At 45.0% G+C, this 26488-nt stretch overlaps 2 protein-coding genes across 2 annotated transcripts in view; both read right to left on the bottom strand.

Moving 5' to 3' along the window:
• Positions 1 to 21228, bottom strand: part of prkacaa (protein kinase, cAMP-dependent, catalytic, alpha, genome duplicate a) — a 24389-nt gene extending 3161 nt beyond the window's left edge. The window contains exons 1-9 of the mRNA XM_052491570.1: positions 20265 to 21228; positions 8716 to 8777; positions 8029 to 8157; positions 7703 to 7801; positions 4202 to 4284; positions 3914 to 4040; positions 2280 to 2375; positions 1895 to 2021; positions 1764 to 1776 (exon numbers count right to left, since the gene is read on the bottom strand). Of these exons, the coding sequence (XP_052347530.1) occupies positions 1764 to 1776; positions 1895 to 2021; positions 2280 to 2375; positions 3914 to 4040; positions 4202 to 4284; positions 7703 to 7801; positions 8029 to 8157; positions 8716 to 8777; positions 20265 to 20310 (782 nt within the window). The 5' untranslated portion in view covers positions 20311 to 21228. The remainder of the gene's footprint in view (positions 1 to 1763; positions 1777 to 1894; positions 2022 to 2279; positions 2376 to 3913; positions 4041 to 4201; positions 4285 to 7702; positions 7802 to 8028; positions 8158 to 8715; positions 8778 to 20264) is intronic.
• Positions 21229 to 21537: 309 nt separating this feature from the next.
• Positions 21538 to 25531, bottom strand: LOC118374458 (histone chaperone asf1b-B). Its single transcript, XM_035760880.2, has 4 exons — positions 24914 to 25531; positions 24009 to 24124; positions 23397 to 23573; positions 21538 to 22900 (listed from the first exon to the last, which is right to left on the bottom strand). The coding sequence occupies exons 1-4, from the start codon at positions 25020 to 25022 to the stop codon at positions 22709 to 22711; spliced, it is 594 nt and encodes a 197-aa protein (XP_035616773.1). The 5' UTR covers positions 25023 to 25531; the 3' UTR covers positions 21538 to 22708.
• Positions 25532 to 26488: the final 957 nt, after the last annotated feature.

The raw sequence follows: 26488 nt of genomic DNA, 5'->3' as shown, positions 1-26488 counted from the left end.
AAGCGCACCTGGGGACAGAGACACGTCAAGGTTGTGTTCAGTAGAAAACTTTCCAAAACAGAAAAAAAAGGAGGGAGGAACTGTCTAGCCATCCGTTACAGAAATGTTAATTTTCCCTAACAAATATGACTCAGTTACAGAAGACCAGAGATTGCCCATAGACTCTGACAGGGTCTGTTTAGTCTTTCCCCCCTAATGATTAAGGTTAAGATTGGGGCTAGATGGGCTCAGATCTAGGAACAGCTCACGAGAAACTTCTTTAACAGGTATGTGGCTCACTGCTGAGAGGTCAGTGGGTCATGTGGACACCACAATACATTTACTGTGGGGCTGTGGAGTCATGATGATCTATGTAGAGGGGATTGGAAAACCGGTCAGGAGAAGTGAGCTAGAACTCAGCCTAACAAAGTGCTGTGTATGTATGAAGACACCAAGGTCAGGGGTCAGAAGAGAGTAATGCTAATGTGAATATAGCAACAAAAGCAGGAAAGGCACAGTAGGACAATTACAAAGTTTCCATCCAACCATTTAATGCAGATGAATTACCTGACATGAAAAAAAGTCACAACCGGGATGATGGAAACAGGAAATGCCAGTACAATTTTATAAATGCAAATAGACAATATGTTTGTTAGACATATTGGAATCTTTTTTTTTTACCCCTTTTTCGTGGTGTCCAATTGTTGTAGTAGCTACTATCTTGTCTCATCGCTACAACTCCCGTACGGTCTCGGGAGAGACGGAGGTTGAAAGTCATGCGTCCTCCAATACACAACCCAACCAGCCGCACTGCTTCTTAACACAGCGCACATCCAACCCGGAAGCCAGCCACACCAATGTGTCGGAGGAAACACCGTGCACCTGGCAACCTTGGTTAGCGCGCACTGTGCCCGCCCCGCCACAGGAGTCGCTAGTGCGCGATGAGACAAGGATTTCTCTACTGGCCAAACCCTCCCTAACCCGCACGACGCTAGGCCAACGCTAGGCCAATTGTGCGTCGCCCCACGGACCTCCCGGTCGCGGCCAGTTACGACAGAGCCTGGGTGCGAACCCAGAGTCTCTGGTGGCACAGCTGGTGCTGCAGTACAGCGCCCTTAACCACCGTGCCACCCGGGAGGCCCATGTTGGAATCTTTTTGTGTCTCTAAAATTAATGTGAGAAATGGCAGTGGAAACACCTTTATGAGTAAATATTGATATAATGACCATCATACAGTGTGTATGTGTGAGCCGCTCACCTCGACTCGGAAAAGCATGCAGTTTATTAAGCTACAGATTAAATAAGTCCTGGACTTCACAGGGTGGTGAAAGTAGAAGTGATGAGCTTGATGCTCCTTTCCTATAAATATTGAGGGTCTTATTCTGGTGACATGATGATCGATGCTTGGCTGCCATTTGACCCCCAAATAATATTGCTCTAATCCATAATAATCTCACAATATAGGTAGCCTACCTGCACTGTATCTGCGAGATGTTGGCTAGAGCACACATGCCCAGACCAGAATGGACACATTCGCTATATAAACAACAGTTTGTGACGAAACCATCAGTAGAGTTGATCATTTCGATGGAAACCCATTTAACATGGATCTTTCCATTTCGGAACATGGAAATTGACCTCAAAAGTTACTATGTGCAGCACGTCATCACGCACAGCCTTTTATTCACCACAAGTCTATTTGATGGTTCTATCTCTGGTGGGAAAATGTGCATATTGTTTTAGGCATATTTTAGAACACTCACATGCAAATCTGTTTCAAATTGGATGGAAACCTGGCTACAGACAGCTAATTACTTTGGAGGTAAATGACAATGAACTGCCTTATCTGACTGGTACTGAAAGCAGGTCTTAAAGGAAGAGTGTAATCTGAGTTTCTGTCTGATGTACTCTGTACTCACCTTCCCTGATACAATCTTCTCATAGATCTGAATGGGCTGGTCAGCAAAGAAGGGAGGATAGCCAGCAGCCATCTCATAAATCAGCACGCCCAGAGCCCACCAGTCCACCGCCTTATTATAACCCTGGGGGGGGGTAGAGAGAAAGAGGAGTGTTACATTCCCAGGGAGAGGCAGAACTAAGAACAAAAAGGAAGAATGGAACGTGTCATACATAAGCTCTTCTCTAGTCAGCGGTTGTAATCATGAGCTGTTTGTGAGTGGCTGTAGTGACATGATCTTTGCAGTGTCATGATAATGACCCCTATGTTATGGTAAAAACCCCAGTGTTGTTATGGATACGAGGTGTGACCGCAGGCCGGGGGTTTGGTGGTGACCGCTCACTTTGCTAAGGATGATTTCAGGGGCCAGGTACTCCGGAGTGCCACACAGCGTCCAGGTCCGGCCCTTCACTCGCTTTGCAAAACCAAAATCTGTTACCTGGGAGGAACACAGATGTCTCAGCAATGACAAACAGTTCAGTTCTGACAGTCGCTTAAAGTTATACTTCCAGGATTTTGGCAATGATGCCCTTTATCTACTTCCCCAGAGTCAGATGAACTTGTGGATACCATTTTTATGTTTCTGGGTGCGAACCCAGAGTCTCTGGTGGCACAGCTGTTGCTGTTGTATGAAGGAAGTTAGAGGTAGTTTTGCGAGCCAGTGTATTTTAAATTTTATTTTACCCCTTTTTCTCCCCAATTTCGTGGTATCCAATTGTTGTAGTAGCTACTATCTTGTCTCATCGCTACATACGGGCTCGGAAGAGACGAAGGTTGAAAGTCATGCGTCCTCCGATACACAACCCAACCAGCCGTACTGCTTCTTAACACAGCGCACATCCAACCCACAAGCCAGCCGCACCAATGTGTCAGAGTGTGTCACCGTGCACCTGGCAACCTTGGTTAGCGCGCACTGCGCCCGGCCCGCCACAGGAGTCGCTGGTGCGTGATGAGACAAGGACATCCCCACCGACCAAGCCCTCTCTAACCCGGACGACGCTAGGCCAATTGTGCGTCGCCCCACGGACCTCCCGGTCGCGGCCGGTTACGACAGAGCCTGGGTGCGAACCCAGGGACTCTGATGGCACAGCTGGCGCTGCAGTACAGCGCCCTTAACCACTGCGCCACCCGGGAGGCCTGCGAGCCAATGTTAACTAGCTTTAGCATAATCACTGGAAGTCTATGGTATCAGCTAGCATGTGATCCCTTTAACACTTGAACTTCAGCCTACCAGCAGCCGCTAGAGACCGTTGCCGTGCATTCCCTTCAGCATATGTACCAGACGCAGATCAACCCCCAAGGTGTAGCAAACATAAGCACAAAGTAAAACGTAAAAGAGAATTGTAGCAATCTGCAAGGCACTGTCAAATTATTAACATGGGCATCGATGCAGATATATAGGCATAACAAACTCATTACACCATTGTTGTTCTAGATTAAATTAACTTCTTCACCCTTATCATTCAGTTAGGCCTAACTTGCACAATTCTCACCCATTCCATCCATTTAGTGGATTGGCATCGTTTGCTTCCTTGGATAGAGTCAAGGATATGTTTGGCATTTTTCTAAAGACCTACTGCAACACAGCAGGTTTTCCTTTCCCTTACAATACATTAGTAATAAGAGTTATAGTAAATAAATCAGTTCCATAACGGCATCTTTTACAAAGTAAAACGTAAAAGAGAATGTTATCAACCAGCAAGGAGCACAGTTAAATGATTTGCTTCTGATAAGACATAAAACTCAACATTACACTATTGTCTTTTTAAATTAAAATCAACCTCTTCACCCTCCTTATCATTCAGTTTGGCCGAATTTAAATTAAATTGTGTATGAAGGTTTATTTATTTAAGAGCATCTACGAAATCAGGGCACGTATAATGCATTTAATGTGTAGTATGTACAGCACACCCATGCTTGTTCTCCATTAGTCCTACCTGTATAGCTAGCTAGCCATTTGACTGTGTGTGTTCTCACCTGTATGTATCCCTGGTTATCAATGAGCAGGTTCTCTGGTTTCAGATCTCGGTAGATGAGGTCCAGTGAGTGAAGGTATTCAAAGGTCAGAACAATTTGGGCGGCGTAGAAGCGGGCGTGGGGCTCACTGCAGGCAGAGAGAGAGAGAGGTCAGAGGGTAACGTGGACACCACCATATATTTACTAGGAGGCTGTTGTAAAGTCATGGTCTATGGAAAATGGGGAGGGTTAACTACTGTAGGTATTTGGTTATATTTCCAACAGTAGGAGACCAGTAAACAGACTCACCTGAACCTGCCAATTCTCCTTAAATGTGAGAACATCTCACCGCCAGGGACATACTCCATCACCATATACAGGTTAGTGTTGTCCTACAGAGAGAAATATTTCACACAGTTGAGTTGTGAACCTCACCTTCACACACAAACGTGGAAGTATGTTCCGTTAGGAAAATGTGGCGCCGGACATTTGACCACATTTAAAATTGACCAGACACATTCGCATTGGGAGCGTAACCTGATTAGTGGGTCCATCCACGGTGCTCAGAATGACAGGAATCACATTTAGATTATGGTAATTAATCATAACAGAGCACGCAAGCCCAGGATGCAATGACGTGTCCCCTTACTGCACACTTTGAAGATGTTAGAATAACTGTCCACGTGTACTTTCCCTCAGCCAACAAGACCAGTAACAAATAGTAAAACCACTAGGCTATGCACAGGCGGAGCGTGAGTTTAAACTTTGGGGAAGCACATATTCACCATAACAAATTGCCCCTTTATAATAAAACATTCCATGCATCATCCCATTTGCAGACTTATGTAAGATAGTAGGCTATTTGTAATGTGATGAGCATATTGGATAGTCATAATTTAGACTAACAATACAACTCAATCAAATGTTTGTATAAAGAGTTGTATGAATGGCTGTGTGCATATAGCGTAGATGCCTGGGCTACAGCAGACACCCTTCTTTCTTTGCATGGGAAAAACACATCTCATTCAATTCTACTACACCTTGTGTGACTGGAGACATTAGCAGAATCTTTAACACCACAAATGACAGGGTAGCCTACTCTGCTGCCATTGACAAACAGATCAATAAAAACAACATTGTCCATAGAATAGGCCTATGAGAAGGAGAGACAAATAGGAGGGCAATCTAAACTGGAGGAGGAAATGATTGTCCAAAAAAAATAAACTTAAGTGGCACTGACCCAACAATGATAGAGTGAATATGAGCAGTGCACAGTCACCGGTGATCTGGCCGATGCTCTCCACTGTTGCCAATAAGATAAACAGTAAACCTAAGTTGAATTTTGATAACTAAAAGACAGTTGAGTCTTTTCATTGTATTCCCTTTACAGAAATAGCCATATGCTTCCCAAACTGTGTTTTCCCCACAATTGAGTTTGGAAATATTGCAATATGCCTAGATGGGCCTCTACTTTTCAATGACAGTGGCAACCCAAATTGCGCACGCTGCCTTTCCTTCTGACTGCAGGCAATGCAATTTAAAACAATCCACAACTTATTATTTTTTTAAGGCTAGGGGAAGCTAATGTTCCTCTGTGGCCAATTCATGCTTTAGTAGCCTCATTTGAATGATTGCATTTATTTATTTCTGTATAGACAGGAGTAGGCCAATTAGGCTATAATCATTTTGGCAATTTAACTCAATTTACTTTGGGAGAGCTTAGCTTCCCCTAGCCTTTTGGACACGCCCCCTATGAGCCCATGTCAATCTACTATCCCCCATAGTAGAAACGTTGGCCTACTCTATTGGTCAGCTTGTCGAGAAAGAAAAAGCCCAAATAAACTGCGACAGTTGTGGGACGATAGAGCCCAAATTCATATAACCAGTAGGCCCGTCTACAGTTGTGGGACGATAGAGCCCAAATTCATATAACCAGTAGGCCTGGCTACAGTTGTGGGACGATAGAGCCCAAATTCATATAACCAGTAGGCCCGTCTACAGTTATGACGATAGAGCCCAAATTCATATAACCAGTAGGCCTGGCGACAGTTGTGGGACGATAGAGCCCAAATTTCATATAACCAGTAGGCCTGTCTACAGTTGTGGGACAATAGAGCCCAAATTTCATATAACCAGTAGGCCTGGCGACAGTTGTGGGACGATAGAGCCCAAATTCATATAACCAGTAGGCCCGTCTACAGTTGTGGGACGATAGAGCCCAAATTCATATAACCAGTAGGCCCGGCGACAGTTGTGGGACGATAGAGCCCAAATTCATATAACCAGTAGGCCTGTCTACAGTTGTGGGACGATAGAGCCCAAATTCATATAACCAGTAGGCCTGGCTACAGTTGTGGGACGATAGAGCCCAAATTCATATAACCAGTAGGCCCGTCTACAGTTATGACGATAGAGCCCAAATTCATATAACCAGTAGGCCTGGCGACAGTTGTGGGACGATAGAGCCCAAATTTCATATAACCAGTAGGCCTGTCTACAGTTGTGGGACAATAGAGCCCAAATTTCATATAACCAGTAGGCCTGGCGACAGTTGTGGGACGATAGAGCCCAAATTCATATAACCAGTAGGCCTGGCGACAGTTGTGGGACGATAGAGCCCAAATTCATATAACCAGTAGGCCCGGCGACAGTTGTGGGACGATAGAGCCCAAATTCATATAACCAGTAGGCCTGTCTACAGTTGTGGGACGATAGAGCCCAAATTCATATAACCAGTAGGCCTGTCTACAGTTGTGGGACGATAGAGCCCAAATTCATATAACCAGTAGGCCCGGCTACAGTTGTGGGACGATAGAGCCCAAATTCATATAACCAGTAGGCTCGTCTACAGTTGTGGGACGATAGAGCCCAAATTCATATAACCAGTAGGCCTGGCGTCTGTGGGACATAAAAATTCATAAACCAGTGAATGTGATGCAAATTCAGATCAGAAGGCTTCAGCTTTAAAAATGTTGATCAACTATTAACATTATTAACGCAGCAATGCATCAATAGGCCCAAATTCATGAACCAGAACGGGCATTTGGGACGGAGCCCAAATAAAAAGGCTAGCTGAAAACCAATAGATCATGAGAGAAATAGTATACTGGTTTCAATGCTATATGGAAGTCTTTATTAAATAACTGCCTCCACGGATATGGTTGGATTTTGCCTAGGCTACTTTGAAGCAAGGTAAAACATGCCTCATAATATGTACTAAAACATTTCAAATAATAAAGTAGCTGTAGGTTCTCAAAATGCAAACTACAATTTAAACGCACTGCTGAAGCCTGCCTTTGTTGCCTATGCATTTGAATGGTGAACAGGAAGCACACTTCAATTACCAGTTAACAAAAATATGAGTTATTTTTAATCATGGCCCATTAACTATTTTTAACACACAATTTAGAATTATTGCACAATGATTGGGCTTATAAAAGCTCTGTATGACAGATTTTCCTCTCAAAGGTTCTGTATCGGTATGCTGTGCACTTGTGATAAGAGACATAATGAATACACACACGTGCCAATTTAATTCCACAAAACGATGCAAATTAACACATACCGATAATCGGTCAAACATATTTACATCAACTGGTACGTCCATCAATGAATAGGCAAAAATATATATTTGCAATGGGTATTTTTTTTCCTTCTCCCGGACCATGGGCCAGTGCCAATTTTACTTCGCACCTTAAAAAAGAAAATACAAAAAGAAAATAACGCAGCCAAAAGTTGGCTATTACCAGCTAATGGTAACCATGACACACACACACAGGAACGCATGCACCCACGCGCGTCCAGCAGTACCTTGAAAGAGTGCTCCAACCGCACCAGGAAGGGGAAGCTGACGGCCTGCAGGATGCGTTTCTCATTCAGTGTGTGTTCTATCTGCTTCAGCTTCACCACCTGAGGGGAACAAACCAGGACACCTTGTTAAGCAAGGAGAGCCTGACTAATGGGCTGAGAGACAGTAACAGCACCAGGGTTGGGGGGGGTCAGATCCATTTCACATAAATCAACTCATGAGATTAATATACATTTAATTTATTAATATAAAAATATCTACATGTACTGTAAAAGAGGACTTGGAGTCAATTCACTAACTGAATTTGAATGAAATCACATTATCATACCTTCTGTTTGTCAAGTATCTTCATGGCAAAATGCTGGCCCGACTCTTTGTGCTTGACCAGCATGACTCGACCAAACGAGCCCGTGCCCAGGGTCTTCAGCCGGTCAAAGCCATCCAAGGCCGCGGTGTTCTGGAGAGGAGAGCATGTCAGTTAGAACAGGGAAACAAGCCCAACACCGGCCAGAGTGCCTATCAGGGTGCCAGAGTCAGGTTGAGTAGCAACACTGGACTCAAACTACCCATCAAACTTCACACGGTCCTGTCAAAAAAACAGGCAAAAGCAGGATGTGATACAGATTCTGAGACATTCAAAAAGTACAATGTGTCAGGCAACGGTTAGTCCTGCCAGTGCACATATTGCAGCAAAGGTATGAGTCATTCTTACATTACTACAATAGCAAATTAAATGTGTTAAGCTAAAATAAAAAGTAGGGAAAGTGTTATGCTAAATGCTGCACATAATCAGTAAAGATATCATTCTATGTAGACCAGGCTCATTTATAGTGTATGCCCCAAAACATAAAAAAATGAAGTTCCAACAAATGTCATTCTAGTTAGATCCAGCAGAGGGCCCACTTCCCTTCTCTCACCCAGGCGTGACTGACACTGGGCTGGGCTGGTATGCTGGGGTCTTTGAGCGTGTGCAGGCCTGTCATTCATTCCCACACTTTCCTCTTTCCTAACTCACCTGTGCTGGATTCTCCCATTTCTTGAGGAAATCCTCTTTGGCTTTGGCAAGAAACTCCTTCACTGTAACGGAGCAAACAGATGATTTAGCACCTACCCTACTTCACGACACACTGATTCCATCAGACACATTTAGATGAGAACGAGGATGTTGTGATACAGTTCAGCAGAGGTTCACGTCTATGACCATTGACCAGTGCTATAATATAAAAACTTCTCTGTAAGGCTAAATAGTGATATTTTGGAGATGAACTTGAGCGTGTGATAGAATGAGTCGTGTGTACCTTACCGGTGGCACAAGTATATCCCAGGTGTAGCCCAGCCCAAGGCTGCCCATCTCCCTCTCTGGCCACACAGACAGGGATTATTTCCACTGATGTTGAAGCCAAATCAACTGAGCTCATGTTATCTAATACTTACTCCTCCAGCCATGTCAGAACAGAGCTGAGAGCCAATCGATACAGACAGTCTATGTGAATGTATTGTGTGTGAACACATTATGGTCTCTGTGCCAGTGAATGTGTGAGAGATGTTATCCACTCCAAAGTGACTTATCATAACCTTTATACAGTCACACACTCTAGCTCTAATGCACACAGACACGGCATCACATGCAGAAGTGCAGCACATCTCTTCCTCTTATCTTTATTGGGCTGATCACTGTGCTTTGTGGGAACATGTAGATACCAGCCCTTCCTCATTAATCCCTGCGCATATCTATCTATGCCTCAACACTGAGGACAGTGGCTGGCTGCTACTAGTACGTTTACATCACTACCACTCAACACTGGCTGGCTGGCTGTCTGCTACTAGTAAGTTTACATCACTACCACTCAACACTGGCTGGCTGGCTGGCTGGCTGGCAGGCTGCTACTAGTAAGTTTACATCACTACCACTCAACACTGGGGACAGTGGCTGGCAGGCTGCTACTAGTACGTTTACATCACTACCACTCAACACTGGGGACAGTGGCTGGCAGGCTGCTACTAGTACGTTTACATCACTACCACTCAACACTGGGGACAGTGGCTGGCAGGCTGCTACTAGTACGTTTACATCACTACCACTCAACACTGGGGACAGTGGCTGGCAGGCTGCTACTAGTAAGTTTACATCACTACCACTCAACACTGGGGACAGTGGCTGGCAGGCTGCTACTAGTACGTTTACATCACTACCACTCAACACTGGGGACAGTGGCTGGCAGGCTGCTACTAGTACGTTTACATCACTACCACTCAACACTGGGGACAGTGGCTGGCAGGCTGCTACTAGTAAGTTTACATCACTACCACTCAACACTGGGGACAGTGGCTGGCAGGCTGCTACTAGTACGTTTACATCACTACCACTCAACACTGGGGACAGTGGCTGGCAGGCTGCTACTAGTAAGTTTACATCACTACCACTCAACACTGGGGACAGTGGCTGGCAGGCTGCTACTAGTAAGTTTACATCACTACCACTCAACACTGGGGACAGTGGCTGGCAGGCTGCTACTAGTACGTTTACATCACTACCACTCAACACTGGGGACAGTGGCTGGCAGGCTGCTACTAGTAAGTTTACATCACTACCACTCAACACTGGGGACAGTGGCTGGCAGGCTGCTACTAGTAAGTTTACATCACTACCACTCAACACTGGGGACAGTGGCTGGCAGGCTGCTACTAGTAAGCAGTACTATTAATACTACTATAGGATACAGAGGGCTGAGGGGAGAATACGTACACTACAGTAAATCGATGGGTTTGTCAGAGGAAAGCTGAACATTTAAAATCGGTCACCCTCTTAAACCAGTATGCAATTTTCTTTACATTAAGAGATTAAACAGATCTCGAAAATCTTCGGTGTAAATTTATGGCTCACACATGGATAGCCTAATACACCATCTGTAATCTGGAGAACGCCACAATCCTTGCATTCCATAAAAATGTTTGTTCTGGCGAGCTGCGTGCTTGTACCTTTCATAGTATAAACACTTAATTCGTAATATATTGTAAGAATTGGAATTCGTAACACATCATACAAAATGGATGACGTTGTACACAATTGTTGGGGAACCATTTTGGCTCGTGAAAACAACTGGATGAAATGATACAAAACCTCTGGAGCATCACTAACAGTCAAAACCTCAAAGCCATACAGACCCTTGTGATCAGCACTAATATCTCCTCAGTGGTTCTGCTTTTCTCCATTCACAAAGGGGCTAGAAACACACACTTACCCACCCCTCTAGCAGCTCTCTCTGGAGAACTCCAACAGAAGAGGAACACCAGAGAGCATCACTGACCAAAGTTCATATAAACATGACTACAACCATGTTGCTCCCATGCCAGAGCCATTGAGAAGAAAAGCAGACTGGTCTCCTGGGAGAGTACATTTCTCAGTCAGTTTGTTCCTTTATTCCCAGCTAAGTAAACCCCAACAGTCTCCCATAGAGGACACTCCTTCCATACTGTAGGCCTACAACCACAACTAAGGAGGGAAGTTACATCTAGCTATCAAACAGCTCAAAAGTTAAACCAACAATGGCCCAAGTGGAATTGACTTGATCTAGTGCAGACTTTGTTAGATTTGTGAGGCTTGGCTGCCACGAATACCATCTGACGGGTGGAAGATGATTCCTAGCCTTCCTCTCCACTGCCACCCTCCCTTACCGTCAGGGATCACTATGGGCATCTCTGGTGCTGCAACCGCAGCCTCTGCAGCCCCGGAGCCAGAGGTGGACCCAGACTCCCTCTTCCTGCTACCATGCCTCCTGGAGCTCTTCCTGTGGCTGTCTGAGCCTGACATCAGCTCTGCCCTTCTACGTCGTGACCTGCCTCTTCTTCCTCACAGTGGTTGGCTCATCGCCCCTTCTCCCATTACGTCCAGAAACACAGACAACCTTCCAACTTCCTTGGTTTCTTCTCTCACCTTCTACATTCACTTTCCAGTTTCATCTGTCTGTCTTGTGTCCTGGCAAAGAGCAGAGCTCATTCAGCAGCCAGAGCCCCTGGTAGTCCAGAGCCAAATAAAGCCCACAGTGCTCTGCTCTCGTTACAACAACTCACATAGATCAATTGGACCTGTGCTCCGTTTGTATCTATTTATTCTGCACACAGTTCTACCTCCTGCTCCCTATCCTTTAAACACACAGCAGGGGCCTGGTCACCAGGGGGAGGGGCGTCACCACAGCCAGGGGTTATATTTATGAAGCTCAGAGAGGATCTCTCCTATGGAAAAAGTCATGACAGTCCTCTGCTCTGTCAAACCAGGAGATCAACCTGAATTCCTGGCACCATCAATATTACTCTCATCAACACAACCCATCAGTAAACCAAGGGGTTTTTCTGCTCAGATCATGTGATCAGGAAAACCTCCTGGGTCTATGTAAGTACCCATGTGAGATGCCACAGCAGGACGATGTTTTCGAAAGAGCTTTTCTAAAGAAACCACAGCAGTCACAATCCAACCACAGCTAAAACGCATCCCCTCTAGTGCCCAATGCAACACACCACTGTGCCCCTGCGTCCAGGATCGATGTCCCGATCAATCCCATCTCTCCCCTGGGACCCTGTGACGCAGGCACAGGGGGTTAGATTAGGGCGCGCTGACCGAGATTTCACTCTGGAGCCCGCCAAACCACATCCAGTCCACATCAGACCTAATTTATAGAGCACACAGCCCGCAGGCAACACATTACACAGTGGACGAGTGGAGCTGGACAGAGACGTGGGGGATACAGAAAGCCACACTGTTGTGGGGGGGGGATATATATAGTGAAGTGCGAGGGGAGATGGTGAGAGAGGAAGCGAAAGAGAACGAGGATGCAGAGAGACATCCGTTGGGTGTGTGAGAGAGTCCAGAGGAAATGAGCGATAAGTCCACAACCCAGCCACTTCACAGACCTCAGTCCTTACAGTCCTCGTGGTTTGCTTCTCTGGACACTGTACTGTCAGGTACTTAGGTTCAGTCAGCACTTGGAGTTACAAGAGGTGAGAGTGACTGGGCATTCTTACAAGAGTATCTGAGCATGCCCAGAAGAACAAAGTGCCTTTAAAAAGAGTCAAGAAGTGCTGTGCTATACAAATACCAGCCTGGCCCTGTTACGCAAGCCAGTGTAAACCACCCCGCCAGCCACCCACACATTTATAGCCACAGTGAAAGCTCCACCTTGACAGTGTAGCGTCACAGGGCCAAATGCATGTCATTTCATATAGAGGGACTGACTACTGAGCAGTACCCACACAGAGGGACTGTAGACAACACTGGAATGACATGTTCAGATATGCAAAGCCAGATTGAAGGAAGCTTGGGTGAGTCAGACATCTTGTCCCCGAGACAGACACATGTGGCCAGGAACACAGAGGGAACCCCGCTGGACAGACACACCGACAGGTTTCCCGGGAGACAGACAAACGGCTTCCCTGGAACTTTGTGACGCAGCCAACACCAGGCAACAGAACAAAACACGAGATGCTGAATCAAAAAGAGTTTCGTGTGTGTTGGCCACACAACATTAGTACAAAAACAACTAACCTAGCCAAAAACCAAAGCTAATCAAATTGAGTCTACTTCCGTAGAACCCGAACCAAAGCATAGTCATCCTGCACAACACACACAGCTATGTCTTACTATACGTGACAACTTTTTGGGGACAATTTTTTTTATTCACATTCCAAATCCTATTTTCCCTAAACCTAACTAACCCCAACATTGCCTTTTTACAAGTGAGAATCAGCAAAATGTCCACACTTCAGAATTTTAGTTGGTTTAGCATTTGTGAGAACTTTTGGTACTCACAAGTATAGTAAAACGCACACAGAGAGCACAGAATCGACAAGAGAACTGGAAAACAGTGCGATTGTGTGTACGGACCCCTGCCCCCCTCAAGCCACTCCAACCAATCACTCCACTCCCTCGTGAGTGTCGTGGGAACAGGCTCCGCCCCCTTGCTCCAGTCAAGTCAGTTCAGTCAGTCACTCACTCCAGCAGTGGGCCTCTGGCTCCTCCTGTGGCTGGCAGTGTCTGCCCTCCCCACCGCTGGTGTTTCCCAGACAGGGCCCAGCGTGCAGGAACAGCCTCCCCGCCAGCCTGTGCAGCATCGACATGGCACCAGCCTAGGACCTGTAGCAACTAGCAAGGAAAAAGTGTCCTTCAGAGAGGAGCCCTGAACTTCGAGACAAGTGGAGCACCACTGACCCTTAGAGGATTCTGTATAGGAGGTTGGATATCTGACTAGACTTGAAGCTGTCCTGCCATGTTATGTAGGTAGAGACAAAGCCTGACACTCTGCAGCAATGAATCCAGAGGCTCCTCCACTTCCTGCCTGAGCTCATACACTGTCCACCCTGCTCCTTCCTGTGGGCCCTGGCTCAGCTCTCCACAGCAACGCCTCCGCTATGTCTGTCTGTATCAGGGAAGAGAGGGCAGGCCGGGCTGAGAGACAGGGTCCACCTGAACCGGACCTTAAGCCTCACCGTCCTATATAGTCTCGTCTCTCAGAGCGGGCTGCATGTTGTCCTTTTCCTCTGGTTGTCCAGTTGAAAATAGCTGCCCTGCCGTGGTGGGCGTAAGCGTCTGAACCCCCGGTCTGCACCTGTCTCTGGGGATCAGGGCGGGCCCATAGCGAGGCCATCCAGGCCAATAAGGATGTCAAGCATGGCATGTGGACAAACCTCTGACGGCCCTGGGACCTCCTCTGCCCCCGCCCAGGGGTCGGATCTTAGCAGTGTGCAGCTCACCGCTAATCCCTCCATTAATACAACATCAATACCATTAAAAACAAAGCTGTGTGCTTAGACAACTGAGAGGCGGTGGAGCAGTGATCTCTGGGCGGCCTCGTTTCAGTGGGACATAGACCCAAAGACAAGGGTTAATGCTACCAGGCTGGTCCGCTCTTCACATGTATGCTCTACAAGCAGCCGAGGCTCATTTCACAGACACCCGTTCCAACCAAGCGCACGCCAATATAACAGCTAGTGTTATGGATGCATAGCCTACACAACACTGTTTTTCCAAACCTGCTCCGGGACTGCCACTCCAGGACTTCAGTTACAGAGGGTTAAAAAGACCAGGATATCAATGAGGGAGAGACAGTCACCACGTATAGGGAAGCAGAGAGACAGTGGAGGAAAAGGGAAGCAGCAGGGAAACAAATGGATGGCACCGGCTAAAAGCTGTGCAGAGCAGCTTGAGAGGGAGCCGCGACCCAGAGATGGGCAGGAGGGCACACAGAGTGTTCTTGTTCTAAATGCTGTTCATCACATGATGTTCAAGAGACTCCTCAGCATCACGGTTTAGCCTGGAGAGGATCACACCACCCGCATCATATGACCCCGCCCCTGTGCCTTCAGTGTCCCACCACACCCTCCTCTCTCTCCTTCAGTCAAGTACAGTGTGGGATTCAAGGCTGATGACCACTACTGTGTTTACATTGGGGTTCCCCCGAGTAACATCCATTATATAAATAAACAGTCAGACATCTGGCAAAGTTTGGCTTCATAAAGTTGTATAGGCTGGGGCAGGGATAAACACTGAAGTCCCAAAAAAAGAGGAACATAACAAGGACCAGTCTATCCTCTATTCCAAACTAGGCTGACTATTTCTCCTGAAATCCTTTTTGGATGTCCTATACATAGCGATTTACACTGAAAGTAGAGGATCTTCCCCCTGCTACCTGACAGGTGTGCCTCTGTAGTGGCACCGATTGACCTAGACCAGGGAAGGGCAACTGGCAGCCTGTGGCCACCCCTTGGATCAATTTCCACCAAACAATTTTTTAAAATAATATTTTGGGGAGGAGGGACTCAGAGAGTCTGAACTTACATTTGAGCGTTATAACATTTGATTCTGTCACATGCTTCATAAACAAACGGTGTAGACTAAAGGGGTCTGCATGCTTCCCAGCCGAAACAGTTTGGAAGAGTTTGTCCATATATGACGACGACGTTGTCTTTGAACATCGGAGAAGGTTTTTCCGACTGTTTGGCCCCACACTTTTTTTCTGGAAGCAAGCAGAGTTCACAGCCCCGTTGGTGATTGGTCAACAGTAGGGACTCTTCAATAAAGTATTTTTCATTCAACGAAATAAACTCATTTTCATGCACATTTTTTAATTACATATCACTGCACCACATCTTAGATGTAAAATTGCGTGACTAAGAACTCTGCAAAAACGTCAACATTTGACAGAATTCTTGAGTTAGATTAATTATAATTGAGGAAGTGTATACTGGCTACGGTGTCTCAAAAAGGACAAATAGTACAATTGCCACATTGCTCATTATTCAAGCGAAGGTCTTAAGGGAATATGCAAGCATCCTCGTTCGGCTAGGCGCCAGCAGAACAGAAGCATGCTGGCTCCTTAAAAGTGAAATGCTTACTTACAGGCCCTTTCCAACAATACAGTGAAAAATAGACAAAAACAACAAGGAATAAATACACAATGAGTAAGGATAACTTGGCTATATACACGGGGTACCAATACCGAGACAATGTGCTGGGGCACAAGGTAATTGAGATATATATGTATACATATAGGCAGGGGTAAAGTAGCCAGGTAGCCTAGTGGTTAAGAGTGCTGGGCCAGTAACTGAAAGGTTGCTAGAACGAATCCCCGAGCTGACAAGGTAAAAATCTGTCGTTCTGCCCCTGAACAAGGCATTTAACCCACTGTTCCTAGGCTGTCATAGTAAATGATATTTTTCTAAAACGGACTTGCCTAGTTAAAAGGTAAAATAAAAAGTGACTAGGCAACAGGATAGATAAACAGTAGCAGCATGTGAGATGAGTCAAAAGAGTTAGTGCAAAGAGGGTCAATGCAGATAAGCAAATAGCTACCTGGACTAACTATTTAGTAGTGTTGTGGCTTAGGGGGGGGTAGAAGCTGTTCAGGGTCCGGTTGGTTCCAGACTTTGTGCATCGGTACCGCTTGCTGTGCAGTAGCAGAGAGAAGTCTGACTTGGGTGGCTGGAGTCTGACCATTTACGGCCTCCTTCTGACAGCAACTGGTATAGCGGGCCTTGATGTCAGAAGCTCGGCCCCAGTGATGTACTGGGCCATACGCACTACCCTCTGTAGCGCCTTGAGGTTGGATGCCAAGGGGTTAACATACTAAGCAGTGATGCAGTCAGTCAATATGCTCTCAATGGTGCTGCTGTATAACTTTTTTAGGATCTGAGGGCGCATGTCAAACCTTTTCTGCCTCCTGTAGGGGGAAGAGGCTTTGTTGTGATTCTCAACAACGTGGTGTGTGTGGACTAGAGGTCAACCGATTATTGGAGGACCAAAAAAGCCGATACCGGTTAAATCGAAAGCTAATGTTTCAGTTCCTTGCTCAGAACACGAGTCTTCAATATTCCCAGATAAGAAGTTTTAGGTTGTAGTTATTATAGGAATTATAGGACTATTTCCCTCTATACCATTTGTATTTCATATACCTTTGACTATTGGATGTTCTTATAGGCACTTTAGTATTGCCAGTGTAACAGTATAGCTTCCGTCCCTCTACTCACTCCTCCCTGGGCTCGAACCAGGGACACAATGACAACGGCCACCCTTGAAGCAGCGTTACCCATGCAGAGCAAGGTAAACAACCACTGCAAGGCTCAGAGCGAGTGACGTTTGAAACGCTATTAGCGCGTGCTAACTAGCCAGCCATTTCACTTCGGTTACACCAGCCTCATCTCGGGAGTTGATAGGCTTTTTTATTTTACCTTTATTTAACCAGGCAAGTCAGTTAAGAACAAATTCTTATTTTCAATGACAGCCTGGGAACAGTGGGTTAACTGCCTGTTCAGGGGCAGAACGACAGATTTGTACCTTGTCAGCTCGGGGGTTTGAACTTGCAACCTTCCGGTTACTAGTCCAACGCTCTAACCACTAGGCTACGCTGCCGCCCCTTGAAGTCATAAACAGCGCAATGCTTGACGCACAACGAAGAACTGCTGGCAAAACGCATGAAAGTGCTGTTTGAATGAATGTTTACGCGCCTGCTTCTGCCTACCACCGCTCAGTCAGATACTTGTATGCTTAGTCATATATATATATATATAAAACGCAGGACACGCTAGATAATATCTAGTAATATCATCAACAATGTGTAGTTAACTTGTGATTATGATTGATTGCTTTTTATAAGATAAGTTTAATGCTAGCTAGCAACTTACCTTGGCTTACTGCAATCGCCTAACAGGCAGTCTCCTTGTGGAGTGCAACAAAAGAGAGGCAGGTCGTTATTGCGTTGGACTAGTAAACTGTAAGGTGGCAAGATTGGATCCCCTAAGCTGACAAGGTAAAAATCTGTCGTTCTGCCCCTGAACGAGGCAGTTAACCCACTGTTCCTAGGCCGTCATTGAAAATAAGAATGTGTTAACTGACTTGCCTAGTTAAATAAAAAGGTATAAGAAATAAAAGCAAATAGGCGCCCAAAAATACAGATTTCCGATTGTTATGAAAACTTGAAATCGGCCATTCCGATTAATCGGTCTACCTCTAGTGTGGACCATGTTAATTCCTTAGTGATGTGGACACCAGGAACTTGAAGTGCTTGACCTGCTCCACTACAGATGTGGATGGGGGAGTGTTCGGCCCTTCGTTTCCTGTGGTCCACAATCAGCTCCTTTGTCTTTCTGGCACTACGGGAGAGGTTGTTGTCCTGGAACCACACTGCCAGGCCACTGACCTCTCTAACGGCGGTCTCATCGTTGACTGCGATCAGGTCTACTACCACCATTGTCTCATCAGAAAACGTAATGAAGATGTTGGGAGTCATGCACGGCCACAGTCGTGGGTCAACAGGGAGTACGGGATGGTAGTAAGCACGCAACACAGAGGGGCCCCCGTGTAGAGGGTTTGTGTGGTGTTGTCTAACCTCACCATCTGGGGAGAGGGGGGGGGGGTATATCAGGAAGTCCAGGATCCAGTTGCCGATAGAGTTGTTCAGTCCCAGGTTCCTGTGCTTAGTGATGAGCTTGGAGGGCACTCTGATGTTCAACAATGAGCTGTAGCCAATGAAAAGCATTCTCACATAAGTGTTCCTCTTATCCAGGTGGGAAAGGGCAGTGTGAAGTGCAATAGAGATTGCGTTATCTGTGGATCTGTTGGGGAAATATGTGAACTGAAGTGGGTCCAGGGTGTCTGGGATGGTGTTGCTGTGCGCCAAGCCATTCAAAGCATTTCATGGCTACAGATGTGAGTGCTGCGGGGCGATAGATTACCTTGGCGTTCTCGGGTACAGAGACTATGGTGGTCTGTTTGAAACGTTGGTATTACAGAGAGCTAGATCACACAGTCATCCAGAACTGCTGGTGCTCTCATGCATGTTTCAATGGTGTTTGCCTCAAAGCAAGCATAGAAGGCATTTAGCTGGTCTGGTAGACTCGTGACACTGGGCAACTTGTGGCTAAATTACCCTTTGTAATCTGTGATAGTTTGCAAGCTCTGCCACATCCGACGAGCATCAGAGCCAGCGTAGTACGATTTGATTTTAGTCCTGTATTGACGCTTTGCCTGTTTGATGCCTCGTCAGAGGTCATAGCGGAATATCTCATAAGCGTCCGGATTAGTGTCCCGCTCCTTGAAAGTCGCAACTGTAGCCTTTAGCACAATAGTAGAATACACAAGGTGCAATTGCAAAATGTGGTTGGTCATCAGCAGTTTCTCTTATGCAAGTTATCATTTTTTTAGGTTGTAAATTAGCCTAGCGGTTAACTATCTAAACTGGTTGTAATCATGGTTGAATTACCGACCCATCGATTGTTAGTCACTCTCAGTCATATATTAAAAACATTTCTCTCGACCGTAAACCTGCAACAGTTTCTCTACAATGCCATGACAAAATGTGTAGAACTACAGGAAATTAACTCTTATAACTTAAAATTTAGTTAAGAGCCCCCAAAAGGCTTTAGCACTTAGGGCCCCCAAAAGGCTTTAGCACTTAGGGCCCCCAAAAGGCTTTAGCACTTAGGGCCCCCAAAAGGCTTTAGCAAAAGGCTTTTGACTAGTAGTCAATTCAGTTGGAGTTTCACATCAAACTCAGTTGACAGTCCTGCAGAGAACTATTAACGGTTGTACATGACCCCTAGGTATGACAGGTGGTAGCCTAGACCTAGCATTTGTTGTGAAAATGGGATGCAGTAGGTAGATAGATATGTGTAGTGGTAATTGGCTGACATGGGCGTGTGTCAAGTTGCCCGTCTGGTTTTGGGGGTTTCCTGGCTACAACCAGACTCACCTTTTGGAAATTCAAGATAAAAGGCTTTACCTTTGTCAATATTCAATAGCTATATAATAATATATAAGCGCACAATCTTATCAACAAGAGTCCAAAGTGAAAAGGGGGGTCTGGGGCGCGTACAATTGACCATACAAGCTTACAAGGATGGAGATGGGAGAGAATACATACATGTAATGACTAGGCCACAAGAGGGTCTTGAATGCATATTGGATATTACTTTCATCCCTCCCGTGTAGCAATGCAGACATGTAACAAACCTTAGTTACTGTTAGTTGTCAAGCAGCTAGTAATACTAAGTTACTAGTAGGAAGCAAAGTAAACTCACCACTTTCCATCTCGTTGCCCTTCTTGGCGGTGGGCGCGTTGCCCATGATTGCAGGCCGATAGGGATCCCTTGGATCTGGGTTACTTTTGAGTTTTCAGGAGCCTTTTGAGTTCTTTATTTGAGGAAGCTGGCTACTAGCTGGCTGTTATCATGGCTAACTAGGCAACAGTCAATTGTACTCCGCTACTACTTTTCCTTTATCCGGGGTTGGGGGGGGTAAACTAGCTAGCTGCAGAGGCTAGCTAGCTGGCCAGCCAATGGCTAGCCAACAACCTAGCTAGCTAGCCGGTTTTCCCTTGAATTCTATTGCGAATGTTGCTTAGCTCTACCTGGTACAATCAAGAACGTCGAACCGGTTCGGCGCGCCTGGCTGGCTGGCTCGCTCGCTCGCTATCGTCGCCTTCCTAGCTAACTATCTATCTATCAGTCAGTCACTTACAGACCCCACTAAAGGCCCTTTACTTTCCAATGTATTCCGACACAAAAACCTTATATATCCACTTTTCCAAGTAATTATTATTGCAAATCGATAGCAGCCCCTCCCTTTCCTGGAGCTCAGGTCCGATGATTTCTCAGGTTTCAGATCCGATCAGCTGTGGTTTACTTGCCAAAATCAACAGCCCTCCATTAATCCTCAGACTACAGAGAGACGAACTCTTGCTTCAGAGATCCACCCCCTGAAAATACCTCATTGGCCAATACTTATGTGACAGACAGTACGAGACAACTGTTGATTGGATATGCATCAGTAAATCCAATCGTTGTGATGTTGTGATTTGTCTATTGGTATCTGTCAAATTTGTCTTTTTAGCCCGCCTTCTCAAACCAGCTAATAACGTCATCTATTATTTTCTTCTTGTTTGCCAAATCGTTGGTTTTTCTTTGCTGATTTTGGTTAACTCAATGGTCGAGAAATGCAGGTGTGATTCACCGCTTCCAAAAGTTCGTCTTATTCGTGCATAATAAAGTATTATCGAAATGCAAGGCCTGTAGCAAACTGGCCTATACCGACCCCTCCCGCCCGACTAATCCGTGATTGGTTGTGTGACGTCAAGACGGGCTATTTTTAGAAAGTTGGTTAGAATTTAACGCACGCGGAGACTACATTTTCAGAATATCTAAAATAAATATGGATTATCTCGGACTAAACCACTTGATTACATTCCAAATTATATCGGTAAATGTACATTTATATTGAGTAATTTAGCAGATCGACGCTTTTATCCAGAGCGAATTACATGCATCTTAAAACAGCTCAATTGGACAAAATGTAAACGTTAGTATGACTGGTAAGGAAACCAGTGTCATTTAGTTATATTTCATATTGCATGAATCGTCCTAGATATCAGATTTTACCACCAGACAGCCCACATTCACATACCGCTTTTGCCATTATCTCCTATGCAGAAAATGACAGCCATACATTTCACAGCTGACCATAATTGCAAACGTCCATACATGCATGTTTTTTCATCCAACCGTTCACTAAAGGTTTACAATTACATTCAATGAACTCTGAAGTCAATGACAAGAGAACATGATTCAGTGAAAAGGGGAGATTTGCATGTTAACATTTTCACAATTTTGTCTTGAACACAGCTGTAATTCAAATTGCATGGCAACAAGCAAGCCAGGCTACCAATTTCAAAATGTGCACTACAGGTGAGCATACTTCACTACAGATATTTATGAATGTAACAAAAAGTCAAGGAAGCCCCACTCGTTATTTTCAAAGTTGAAAAAAGGTGATTCTCCTAGAGTTCCAACATCTGCCATTTTCATCACATCTCAAAGCTTGTCAGGGACAATCACACACGTCACATAACAAAAAGATATTTATTTCAAAAACAAAATGGCACACAGGAAAATAAACATATGTACATACCATTATTAGCACCCCCCACCCATCCAAAAGTCTCCCAAAACACCAACAGGGAAAGTGTAACTCAAATGCTATAAGGACCATTACCACTGAAACAATTTTCCTTCCTGCAACTTGAGTCATTTCTTCCTCCATTTTGCTTCACTAGTGTCATAAACCTCTGTTGGTATTTACATCACATAATTAACAGCTGACTAGTTGGTGTGAATCAGTATTTCTGCCAATTAGCTGCTAACCATCTATGGAAACTTGGATACTTCAGCTGTTGCCCTGTTGATAGTATTAAAAATGAAGGGATAAATTAGTTTTACAACTTTTTTTCACCATGTTATATACACGAAAGTGAAAAACTTCCAATAGATAATAAAGATTACTCCAGAAAGATTGTCTTGGTTGCAAGACACTGTAGTCCAAGGTGGGAGTGTGTTGTTGACAGTTTCTGGGAAATAAGGGCAGCTGTAAGGCAAAGCTGGCTGTACATCCAAGTCAGAATGTCCATGTCCATTCTTCTGCTTATAGTGCTTGGGTTGATCGAAGATTATGTGTATATGTATTTTTCCCTCTACAAGCAGTCCATAGAGTTGTCAGGTAGCAACCCTATGGGTGGGGCCTTGCCCGGAAGGCAAGATGGGGGCAGCATAGAGTTGGGGGCAGGATCCACATTCTCTGAGTCTTCCATCCTTTCTGCACACCCTTCCCAGTTGATATGGAATCTTGTTACACGTGGGTTTGAAGCCAAAATATTTCTCTGGAGCTGGAAAACAAACAGCATCAAGAGGGAAATTATTCAGTAGATGTCCTTATATTTGCAGTAAGACATGTTCCATTTTTACATTATACTAAAGCCTGAGCAGTACTGTGGCACACGTGCCCCTGATGAGTGAGCGGAGTTTGCACTTTAAGACCAATGTATTCATGGATATTTCGCCCTTCCACAACGCAAAGGTTTAATTTTGTTCCAAAAAGTTGTCCCCTCTCCTCTGCCATCATTCATTGCCTTCATAGATCTGATAGAAATTGGTAGGTGTAAGCAATAGCTCCACCTAGTTTACTCAATATTAATGTAATAGTCCTGTCAGATCTGTGAATGGTAGTGAACAAGGGCAGATGGGAGAGAACAAGTAAAGTGCAAGTAAGCATTTCGTTGGACAGTGTATACATTATGTATCCTATACATACGACTAATAAAACTTGAACATCTTCCTGGAAGGAAACACAGTTAAGCACACCCATTGAGTTTCCTCCTTTACCTGTCCATAGTCAGGTTTTATGGGTGGGTTTTCCCGCAGCTCAGGGTCGGTGTACTCGTTGTTGACGTAGTAGCCGATACGAATGAACTCCTGTCCGCGGTATGTACAGGTGATTAGCGCCACAGTTACGCCGACAGCATCACTTTCTGGAATCAGACCCGTGTTTGGGGCATCCGCCTGTTGAAGGATAACATACAGTAGATGAGGTGCAAGGAGGATGGCAGGAGAAGAGAGGGGTAAAGGGGGAGGGTGTAGTTTCTATATCTGATTTCTCCAATACAGCACCAGTGTGTCGCTAGTGATTATGTTATAAGCTCAGTGTTATTGTTTGGGAAAGGTTTCCATCGCTCGCGCTGTCACTAAGGACAGAATCAACCACCTCTGCATCATCAAATCAGTTGCTTCGTGAAGGTGTTAACCCATGTTCACAGTTGGCCATTGTTATGTAAATTTATCTTAAAAGTACCAGTGGCCTGGCCTTGGCCCCAAGTCAGAGCAGGCCCACTGGGAGAGAGAGAAATGAAGAGGGGCAAGGAAAGCTGCAGCCAGACTACTGCTGAAATAACATTGTTAGTTACTGCCATCTATAAAAAAAATAAAAACTCAACTCACCTGGAACACAAACATGTGCCTCCCGGCTGGTACTGGGCCAACCAAAACAGAGTCAAGGGTCTGGTCATACTCTTCACTCTCTGCTGAACCCACATATATGATCTTCCACTCAAGATCTGCAACACAAAAAAAGTATCAAATCACTGTCTTCCGGACCCACAAACTCGGTTCGAAATTTTGGAGAAAGCAAGGAAATTGCTGGACTGTAAAGACTGCTCTGGTCAGAATGATGCTATCAATGACACCTGTGAATTTATTTGATTGTGTGGGTAGATAACGCGAAAGGCAAGTGGACATGTCAATGCGTGTTCCTCCGTCAGAATTCCCCGCCGCAGCCAACAAAATACAAAAACAAAAGTTGGACACCATTCTGGCTAAACTAGCCAGCTATAGGCAAAGTAGCCAACTAACTAACGCCATCGTGTAGCTAAGCAATATCACAACGTACAATGCGATTTATATATATATATATATATCGCACTGTACTTTGTGATATTATATACACTTTTTTTAACGAGACACCTCTTTGTTCAGTAGACATAAGTGATTAATTAACCATTGTTTGCCACATGTCGAATAATTACTTTGTTAATTCTCATCTGACGATTTATGGCACGTTTGCTAACGTTAGCTCGCTAACTAAATTGCCAGTTTGAACATGAAGTAGCTAGCCTAGTTGATAATCTCAGAGCTAACTAACTAGCGAGATTCTCAACTAGGCTAGCTACTTCAAATTCAAACGGACAATTTAGCTAGCGAGGTAACGTTAGCAAATCGTCAGATTTAGCAAACTAGCCCCGCGTCGTCTTGAGATTTAGCTAGCGAGCTGACGTTAGCAAGCTCGCCATAAGTCGTTAGATGAGAATAAACAAAGTAATTATTCGACAGGTGAGCACAACACTTACCTTCTGGCAGGTCTTCCATGCACTCAAATGTTATTTCGAATTGAAATGGGTTTCCGAATCGACTCGGGTTATCGAGGACAGCGACATTTAGTACTTGAACCTTCGCCATTATTGCGGCTCCTGCTGCGAGTGACAGACACTCTGGCTGAGAGTGGCTAGCAAATTTTCCTGGGGAAGGTTTCAGGCCTCAATGTAGCAAATAGCAAGCAATGTTCTCACGCAGCGTACACAAAGATAAATTATATCACTGAAGAAATTCGTTTTTTGCATTTAAAAATGCATCTGATTTTGCAGGTTGACAGCTACGCTTTAGTGTACTTTTGAAATGACTAGGTAGATATCTTATTGTTATGATAGCCTGCTATATGAGCCAATCATTTCAACAGAAATTGTATTATTATTTTTTTAAGTGCCATTAATTTTTTAGTATTTACTGTTATCTGGAATATTCCTCTGACTAGTTTTGTTCAAAACAACTATTTCAAAAACCACCCGCCAGTAAATTTCACAAAGCTACCAAAATGTCGGAAGGAAATGGGGCGGGTGGTTTTTCTGTTCTAAACGATGATTCGCTGTGTAGAACAACAGTAAAGCTAGGATTGGCAAGCAACAAGCACGTAGTGCTCGAACAACGCTTCAAGACGCGTGCACTTCCAAAACGTTTCAGGTAGAAATTCAATTGACACGACCCTACTCCCTCCCCTATGTACCCAAATCAAATGTATTTATATAGCCCTTCTTACATCAGCTGATATCTCAAAGTGCTGTATGGTGGCTGGAAAAAACTCCCCAGAAAGGCCAAAACCTAGGAAGAAACCTAGAGAGGAACCAGGCTATACAGGGTGGCCAGTCCTCTTCTGGCTGTGCCAGGTGGAGATTATAATAGAACATGGCCAAGATGTTCAAATGTTCATAAATGACCAGCATGGTCAAATTATAATATAATCACAGTAGTTGTCGATGGTGCAGCAAGTCAGCACCTCAGGAGTAAATGTCAGTTGGCTTTTCATAGCCGATCATTAAGAGTATCTCTACCGCTCCTGCTGTCTCTAGAAAGTTGAAAACAGCAGGTCTGGGACAGGTAGTACGTCCGGTGAACAGGTCAGGGTTCCATAGCAGCATGGCTAGGTGAACTGGGGACAGCAAGGAGTCATCATGCCAGGTAGTCCTGGGGCATGGTCCTAGGGCTCAGGTCCTCCGAGAAAGAGAGAATTAGAGAGAGCATACTTAAATTCACACAGGACACCGGATAAGACAGGAGAAGTACTCCAGAGATAACAAACTGACCCTAGCCCCCCGACAGCAAAGCAGTGCTACCCCACTGCTTTGGCCAAAGCAAACAAACACAACCACTGTACCAAATTCAGCCACTCTTTTAGATGGAAACATGTCTACATTCCAGTCTGGAGTGAAGAGGAAAGTCCCAAGACTATTTCATTTTTGGTCCCGTAATGTCTACACCACATTTGTGTGTGTTTCAGTGGATTTGTGTATATGTGTAGGGCTCTAGCAATTGATGATGCATACTTCAAGTTTATGTTGTGTGCGTCAATACATGGGAGACCATTAACCGAA

The sequence above is a fragment of the Oncorhynchus keta genome, chromosome 32 (genome assembly GCF_023373465.1).
Source record: "Oncorhynchus keta strain PuntledgeMale-10-30-2019 chromosome 32, Oket_V2, whole genome shotgun sequence".
NCBI classification, from domain to species: Eukaryota; Metazoa; Chordata; class Actinopteri; order Salmoniformes; family Salmonidae; genus Oncorhynchus; species Oncorhynchus keta.
Note: the sequence above shows the minus strand (reverse complement) of the source record. Positions and strands in the feature narration are given on the sequence as shown.